This window comes from Vanessa atalanta, chromosome 22 (genome assembly GCF_905147765.1).
Source record: "Vanessa atalanta chromosome 22, ilVanAtal1.2, whole genome shotgun sequence".
NCBI classification, from domain to species: Eukaryota; Metazoa; Arthropoda; class Insecta; order Lepidoptera; family Nymphalidae; genus Vanessa; species Vanessa atalanta.
Window position 1 is genome coordinate 4,246,946 of NC_061892.1, and position 8,657 is coordinate 4,255,602.

The 8,657-nt window shown below is 31.1% G+C and overlaps 1 protein-coding gene across 1 annotated transcript; it reads left to right on the plus strand.

Moving 5' to 3' along the window:
* Positions 1 to 4,826: 4,826 nt before the first annotated feature.
* Positions 4,827 to 8,232, plus strand: LOC125072584 (UDP-glucosyltransferase 2-like). Its single transcript, XM_047683214.1, has 4 exons — positions 4,827 to 5,651; positions 6,018 to 6,240; positions 6,403 to 6,622; positions 7,950 to 8,232. Exons 1-4 carry the CDS (start codon positions 4,827 to 4,829, stop codon positions 8,230 to 8,232), a joined length of 1,551 nt encoding a protein of 516 aa, XP_047539170.1.
* The last annotated feature ends 425 nt before the right edge of the window (positions 8,233 to 8,657 follow it).

An 8,657-nucleotide genomic window follows, 5' to 3' on the forward strand; every position in this document is an offset into this window, starting at 1 on the left:
GAAAACTGCATACCAAGCTTAGTTTGGATATGAATGACCGTCATTTGTCTGTGGCGAGGCATTCCATAAATTGTTGTGAATTTATTGTGCTCTCGAAAAGTGAAAATACCAGATAGTGTATATTTATTCTATGAGCTGCAAATATGGTATAAATCTGAGTGGGTCGTATGTACTGCTGCAAGCTATTATTCTAATTTTAATTACCATTTTTACAGGTATTTCTTATGTAACCTATTCACATTTTAGAGCAAGTTTAAAAAAACAAAACAAAGTTTAATTACCTTAACTTACGATTTACGTAATGTATTGCAACAGCGATCTTAACTTATATAAACTAACAATTTGATTAAAAATTAAATCCTGTATTTATACAAATTTTTCAAAGTTATTTTTTAGTGTTTATTTTTTATTTATATAATATTTGAAGCGTCAATCGGGCAATGGTTTACGGGCCGCGTAGCGATGTAAAAAATCGCAGTATCGCCCCCTTTGCCCGATTGTCGTCTCCACTCCTGACACAAGTGATAAGCTTAAAATTATATGAGGAAGCATAAACAATTAGGTCATCTGATGGTAGATTACATTTACCTACAGACTAATGATTTAATTATTAGGAATTAATATAAGATTTATAATTACTAAATCACCAATGATCGATTTAGAATCTGTTAGTTTAATTGTTACTAGAAATCACTTATTCATAATAATTAGTGATTGGGAAATTGATTCGTATTATATTGAATAAACATACCAAAAATACAACTTATTCCGTGACATAATAACTAAAAGTACCTTGATTTCGATTATGTTTATCTTCGGCGACGAACATGAGAAAAACTGAAAAAGTTTGCTTTAAAATTCAACCAGTATAACCTACACGTGTTCATCATTTGAATCGTCTCAGTTTAAATGAAATAAAAACAGGCATTAAAACATTCAAATGATAAAAATATATCAATTCAATATAATATTGCATAAGAAAATTTAGCTTCACTTATGAACTGTTACACAATAAAAATACAGGACAAAAAGATATATATTTGTTATAGTTTGTATAATAAATGTAGCTCCTGTATATATTATATACATATTACTAAAATTAGAGCATCGTAGTTTTCAGTCAAATAATCGAATGAATTCTTTGATTTTTAAAACAATTTTATCTTTTAATTTACATGGGACCCAACATTAAGCCTATTCTATAAAAATATAGTCGAAATTGTACAATAATAGAATATAGAGTAGATAAAATAGATACTTATTTTATTCATTACTATTTAATTATTATCTCAAAATAATAAATAGTATCCGTATTCTCCATAGAGATAACTAAAACGAGTTACCTGCAAATAACACCATTAAAAGTTTGTTTTACGATGACTAAAACATTGTTCAAACACGACTTCTTTTATCTTTTATTTCTGTATGAGACTTTAAATAGAATTTACATAGATATGCATATATTTTAAGATGGACCCATCTTAAAATATATGTATATCTATGTAAAGGAGAATAACTGGGAAAAGACTTCTCGCCTGTTAAGAAGAAGTTTTATTCTTCCGTCTGGAGTACGGGTTGGTGGAGGTTTTCAATTGATACATGCAGGTTTCTTCACGATGTTTTCCGAAACCATCGAGCGGAAATAACTATAAACAAAAATTTATAGCGTATAATAAACTCAGATTTGTACCCGAGATTTTCGGTTAAGATGCACGAGTTCAATCCACTGTTCGATCTGGACTCATATTATGTATATCTAGGTAAGTATTCTTAGTGTTCAAAGAGCCCATTTAACATATTTCTTCATTCAGTTATGAATTCTTTGAACTTGTTCTAAAGTTCAAATTACAGTGTACGTTGATGTTATTTACGACATTTTAAAAATTGACTGTATACATTTGATTCCCTTTTAGTTGGTGTCATAGCTTCTAGTACAACTTCCGCGCAGTGAGGACGTGATGTGACTTTAAATGAATTTTATCTGTTTCCTTCTAAAGCTAAAAGTTCCTTCCTTACTGGAATTTTATTACGTTAACTTCAATTTAATAAAAAAATAAGAATTAGTTTATATTACTGTATCAATAGTTTTATTTTTATTCCGTCTAAGTTTGGACAGGTGTTGTTCAAATATTAGCGTAAAGTCAGACTGTGTTCACAGTAAATACTAACACACGGTACATAACATCTTAGTTCCCAAGGTTGGCGATGAAAAAAATGTTTAATATTTCTTCCAGCGCCATTGTCTATGTGCGATGGTGACCACTTACATCATCAGGTCGCCGATTTGCTCGTCCGCCAGTCGCCAAGTGCCATTGCAGTAAATTAATTCAACCGATATACCCATCTACCTATCGCCATAGAATTTTATATACTTTTGAGGACGGAGAATATTACAGCACAATTCTTATCGGCAAATAGTCTACAAGCAAATCTAAAGACACAATACTAACTATTTGTTAACTAATTGATGCTTTTATATATTAAGAACTCCTAATGCCACACTTACTCATATTTCCTATATTATTTTCCGCTCATAGGTTGCTAATATGATTTCTCATTCGTTCTATCTACAACGACGGCATATTTTACAAATAATTTCAAAGAATTTATATTTTAATTAAATTATCCACGATGATAATAATTATTACAAAGTGCAGAACAAAAACTTCCCTCGATACTCTCGTCTCAACGGAGCGATAGCTATTGATTTAAGAAATGTACGTATGCTTCTAGCACCCGTATCTTCTGTTTAAGACAGATGTGGTCATCCGCAAAAAATAATAATATAGGAAGCCATTTTTTTGGATCACATATAAAGTAAAGAAATAAAAATAAAAAATAACATTATCCAAGCGCCTTAGTTTTAAGTGTTAGATTACTAAATACAATATAAATATATTAAATATGCCGTTATACTTATAACAGTCAATTAAAACTAATATAAACAATTTCGTAGAAGACATAACAGCTTCTAGTAAAATTTTCTTATCCAAAATAATATTTTTCACGTTATTAACGATTACAAAAGTCAGTCAGCGAGAATTTGTGCTTTGTTTCCTTTTCCTTCGATCAGCCATCAAGTAGTATTTCGTACTTTGACTCAAGAACTAGCTAAACGTGGCCATGAAGTGGTTGTGTTAACAACTGATCCAGCATTCCCTAAAGGCAAATCGCCGAAGAATATCTATGAAATCGATTTTCATGACTTCTCATACAACACATGGAAATTTTATGTAATAGCTTCAAGACACAGAGGGGATTTAACAAGGAAGGAAGGAACAATTACTATCTGAAGAAATGCAAAACATTATAAGCTATTGGAATATACCTATCGATCTATTAATCATTTAGTTGCGCAGCTTTGAATTATTGTATGTTGTTTCGATATATTTGAGTGATTTTGTTATAGTCTACCATTGAAAGGTGGCACCAATTAATTTTATTGCATTCCTTACAAATAGTACAAGGTATATGAACATAGGGCTCTAAAAATACATATAAATATCTAAACATATTAGGCTTTTGCGTTTCATCAGCATTGAATTAAAATAATGTTTCTGAGGAAATATCCCATCAGTTATCGAGCTATTGAAGGACATAAAGATTAAGTGGTGTTTGTCTTTATTTGAACCACTGGGCCATCACGGCTCGGCTCTGTCTTCAATTAATTTGAATAGTTCATAACATAATATCTAATTATGTCTTTGCAACTGAATAAATATTTCACCAACCTTAAAGTGAGATCATAGAAATTGATTACCGCTTCGTTTAAATGTCCTTGAAATTACTTTTAAATAGGTTATAGCTCAGTTCATTGCTACAGTCATCGGTGAACACCTGTACATACGAAGGAAACAAAATATTTTTTTCATTAATCTCACTACTTAAGTTTAGTTAGCTAGGCGTTAATATTTAAATATTATTTTTCAACTCAACTCCTGTATTCAACTCCTGCACTCCTGTGTGGTATTCTGACTCCAAGATACTAAGGGCTTGCCAATATCGGCTATATGTTAGTGTTCCGCATTGAATTAAAAAAAATCAACTCTCTGTAGCAGAAGCTTCATAGTAGAACGTTTTTCTACTTTAAATATTTGTGGGTTTATTTTACTTGTAATTAATGTAGCTTCATGACGTCAAGCTTTGGACAGATGTTAAAACGAAACGAATTGAGTTATTCAGAGGCTGTGTTCACAGTGATTAATGAAAAATATTAGTAAATAGCCTTTATATGTGTATATTTCGTGTATAAACAATTATGTCATGTCTATTTAAAAAGTCCAGTGGTTCTCTCATCTCAAAGATTAATCAGACAAAACAGACATGACAAGTACCCGTGATTTGTGACAGGAGATGTGATCTTTCGCGAAAAAAAATGTAGTGTAAACATTATAAACGGTATGTCAGTCCTAGATTATGGAGATGCCTATTTGGGGAACAGGATTGGATGAGTTACAAAATAAAATTTACGTTTTGGTAAAGGTAGAGGAGGAATCTTACCAGGAAGGATAACACTGATCAATGGTCTATCGGTAAACAGCAGTGGTATATTGACTTTAGCTGTGCCCTGGTTTGAGTTCAAAGCTTTTAAAACGCAACATAACACTAACACTTACAATGTTGAAAGATGTGATTGAAAGATGTTAGTGTATATGATTATGAGAAATATATAATAAATATAAAATAGCATTATGAAGTAACCTTTGTTTTTAATATTGTCTTAAATATTACAATTGAACTATATTTAATACACTGCGAATTCAATATGACATTCAAAGAAACATTATACAAGCAGTCTTGTAGCAGACAAAACAACTTCTAGTAACATGTTCTTAGCTAGGATAATATTAGTCACGTTATTGATAATTACAAAAAGTGAGTCAGCGAGAATTCTGGCTTTGTTTCCTACTCCTTCGATCAGCCATCAAATAGTATTTCGTCCTTTGACACAAGAACTAGCTAAACGTGGCCATGAAGTGGTTGTGTTAACAACTGATCCAGAATTCCCTAAAGGCAAATCGCCGAAGAATCTCTATGAAATCGATTTTCATGACTTGTCATACAAAACATGGAAAGAATTTTATGTAATATCTACAGGAAATAAAGGTGATTTATTGAATCAAGTAGAATGTTTATTTTCAAAAATCACAAAAGTCATTGAGGAGCAATTACTATCAGAAGAAATGCAAAACATGATAAACAATAAGAATATCACTTTCGATCTACTAATCATTGAACAAATTAGTCGCGCAGCTTTGGGCTATTCCCATATTTATAAAGTACCCGTGATACAAATAAGTTCATTTGGTGGTTCGACTGAAATATTTGAGTCAATAGGAGTTCCATCACATCCTAATTTATACCCAGCACCAGCCCGTCAGAAGATCTTAAATATCTCCATATGGGAAAATATGCTTGAGGTGTATTTCTGCCGTTCAATATATAAAACTGTCATTGATATGGAAAATGTTGAGAATGAAATGTTAAAAAAAATAGTTGACCCTAATATACCACCTATTAGTGAATTAAGAAAAAATGTCCAAATGGTTTTACTCAATATTGACCCTGTTTGGGACTTCAATCGCCCTGTTACAAAAAATATCGTATTTATAAATGGAATTCATCATAAACCTAAGAAGGAATTGACAAAGGTATTTATTTTATAGTGTCTAATGTTCCATATTCTTTCTATTAGACGATTATTTTTTTGAATAATATAATTTACAAGAAAGCTTACTACTTATGCTAAATGCTAAATGCTTATGCTAATTGCAGTTACATTAAGTTAATATATCTATACAGTATATTATACATCATCATAGGGTACTATACAATGCGGTACAAGATACTGTAAAGTTCCTTTGCGCGGCGTAGCATTAATTGCTAAGCTATTATGAACCCAATTAGGAACCCAAATTATTTCTGAGATAAAGAAAATCCAGATTAATCATCTTAAAGATTATAAGTATGTTTATGTTACAATTTAGATTTAAAGTATATTAAAATATTCCTTCCAGGATTTAAAGTTGTACCTCGATAACTCAAAATATGGTGTTGTCTATGTTAGCTTTGGTACTAATTCCAAGCCGTCTTCACTACCAAATGAAAAGATTCAAATTCTTATGAATACTTTGTCGCAACTTAAGTATGATATTATATTGAAGTGGGACACTGAAGAGTTATCGAATTGTCCAAAAAATGTCAGAGTTGGAAAATGGTTTCCTCAATCAGATCTGTTAAGTAAGCAAAGTTCAAAGTTACTTGATATAATACATTTACCAATATCAAAGTTAAGTATCCATTTCAGTTCGAAACAATGTTTGGAATTTATACATTTTCAATATTCTACAATTTACATAGTTTTGACATATCAAGCAAAATGTTCATTTATAAATATTTCAGGTCATCCAAACATCAAAGCTTTTGTAACACAAGCAGGACTTCAATCTACTGATGAAGCTATCGATGCCGGTGTTCCGTTAATAGGCATACCGCTTTTTGGTGACCAATGGTTTAATTCTGAAAAGTATGAGTTACATAAAATTGGTATAAAGCTTGACATGGAAACGCTTACAGAGGAAATATTAAGAAATGCTATAGAAGCCGTGATCAGCGATCCAAGGTAATTTTATTTTAATACTTCCTAAAACTTGTGCTCTGAGTCTACATACATATAGGTACTATGTATCAATTAAACGGAAACTAATTTATGCAGTGGCTAGTTTATGAAGGGTATGCAAATTGATTTGGAAATTTTGGGACTGGCTAGTATAATGATGGGTTCTTCTGACAATAAATTCGCAACAGACGGCTGAAGTTGGGAGTTTGGAAATGTTTACACTTCCATGCCGCGGAATACCCTTAGTCCTGAGTTGTTTCGGATTACTCTTCGATTTTTAAATTAGAAATTAAAATATGGAAATAATATCTACTACCCAGTTCGCTAGTCTCCACTGGAAAGTCAGGACAATGTCATCATCGTTGGACTTTCCGTACAAGCAAGAAGCACTTGATTTTTCAAGGTTCTTTTATTATTAGTTTATATATTACTAGTGACCCGGCTCGGCTTCTCTCGGGTGAAATGCTAATACTAAATATGCTACAGAATATCTTTATTCGCTTTAACCTTCACCGCTTTTTTGTCATTAGATAAAGCAAACCACTATGTCCCTGCATTATAAATGTGTAATATCTTCGAAATAACCCATTTAATAAGTTTTAAAGAGTTGTTTTAATCTTTATTACATTAAATGCGCAATATATTTAAGGAACTGAATTGGATTAATTAATGTTGTATTGCTTAACAGCACTTCATAAAAAGCCATTATTACTCGTATAAAGTTAAGTATAAAGTTAGCTTATGCTATATTTCTTTCTCTTAGATTGGTCAGCGTCTGTGTTGTGAGCGCAAAAAAAATGTTTATTTACGACATCACATTAGAAACTTCTAAAATTACTAGTGTTTATCTACTATAATATGCATACATTATACATATAAGCCTTTCTCTTGAATCAGTCTATCTATTAAAAGAAATCGCATCAAAATCCGTTGCGTAGTTTTATGTTGCTGGAAGCGACATTGTTTTATACTATACATAAGTAACAGTGATAAAAATTATGAATTCAAGAGATTAATGAAAAATACGTTCTACGCAATTGTTAACTGAAAATTACTTGAAAGAAGTGCCATTTTTCATTCTTCAACCTAATTTGTTGATAATGATCAAAATTAGATAGGTATTCCCTGTCAATAAATATATTTTTTTAATTTATATATATGATTAGAAATGTATCGTCAATCAACTGACAAAATTCCACAGTGTAATGATTTTAAAGTTCATTTGTGTTTATAATAAATACTCAATATACCTACATATTAATTACTTTATATAAATTATAATAATTTAGTGATAACTTCATTAATAAAATTTAAATCATTATTATTCCAGCTATCGAACCAATATTATAAAATTACGTTCAATAATGCGGGATCGAGACTATACCCCGTTGCAGCGTGCCGTGTGGTGGACGGAGTATGTGCTGCGGCACGGCGGCGAACATCTGCGCTCACCCGCAGCCGACATGCACTGGGCGGAATACTATGAACTCGAATTAGTACTAATTACATTATGTGTCAGCCTTGCTTTTTTAATTATTGTAAGCTGTACGATTCGATTTGCCATATCTAGAATCATGTCTCACATTGCGTCAGTCAAACGAAAACTTGTATAATTTTTATCTTTGTTCTTATTTAATCTATTTACAAGTATCTACATAGTATAATAGTAAAATTTCATTGGTGAGTAACATTATTTTGAAGTTTCATTCAAGCTTATTTATTTTCGTGTCCGTGTGTTCATTTAATTTTGACTTTGTATATATTTTTTTTGTTAATAAAAATAATCATCAGTTATTAAAATTTGATTAATTAGTAACATTATTTTGAATGTATTTTCTCTTAGTGGTAGTCGTTGCCACTAATTATTCTACAGCGAAAAATTATTTCAGAGAATAACTAGGTTATGTTTTTAGGGGAGAGGACCAGTATAATAAAAGCACAAAAAATTTTGGTAAAGTCTTAGATTTGTAATTGACGGCGCTCTGACCCTAAAATGATATGTACGTTTAGCGTTTAGGTTAGATTGCAAATAATTACT

Bases quoted from the DNA above. Each gene is read 5' to 3' on its own strand.
- LOC125072584 (XM_047683214.1), top strand. From the start codon at position 4,827: ATGTTCTTAGCTAGGATAATATTAGTCACGTTATTGATAATTACAAAA. The intron at 5,652-6,017 runs GTATTTATTTTA...TATTCCTTCCAG, and splicing joins CTAAGAAGGAATTGACAAAG to GATTTAAAGTTGTACCTCGA. The intron at 6,623-7,949 runs GTAATTTTATTT...TTATTATTCCAG, and splicing joins GCCGTGATCAGCGATCCAAG to CTATCGAACCAATATTATAA.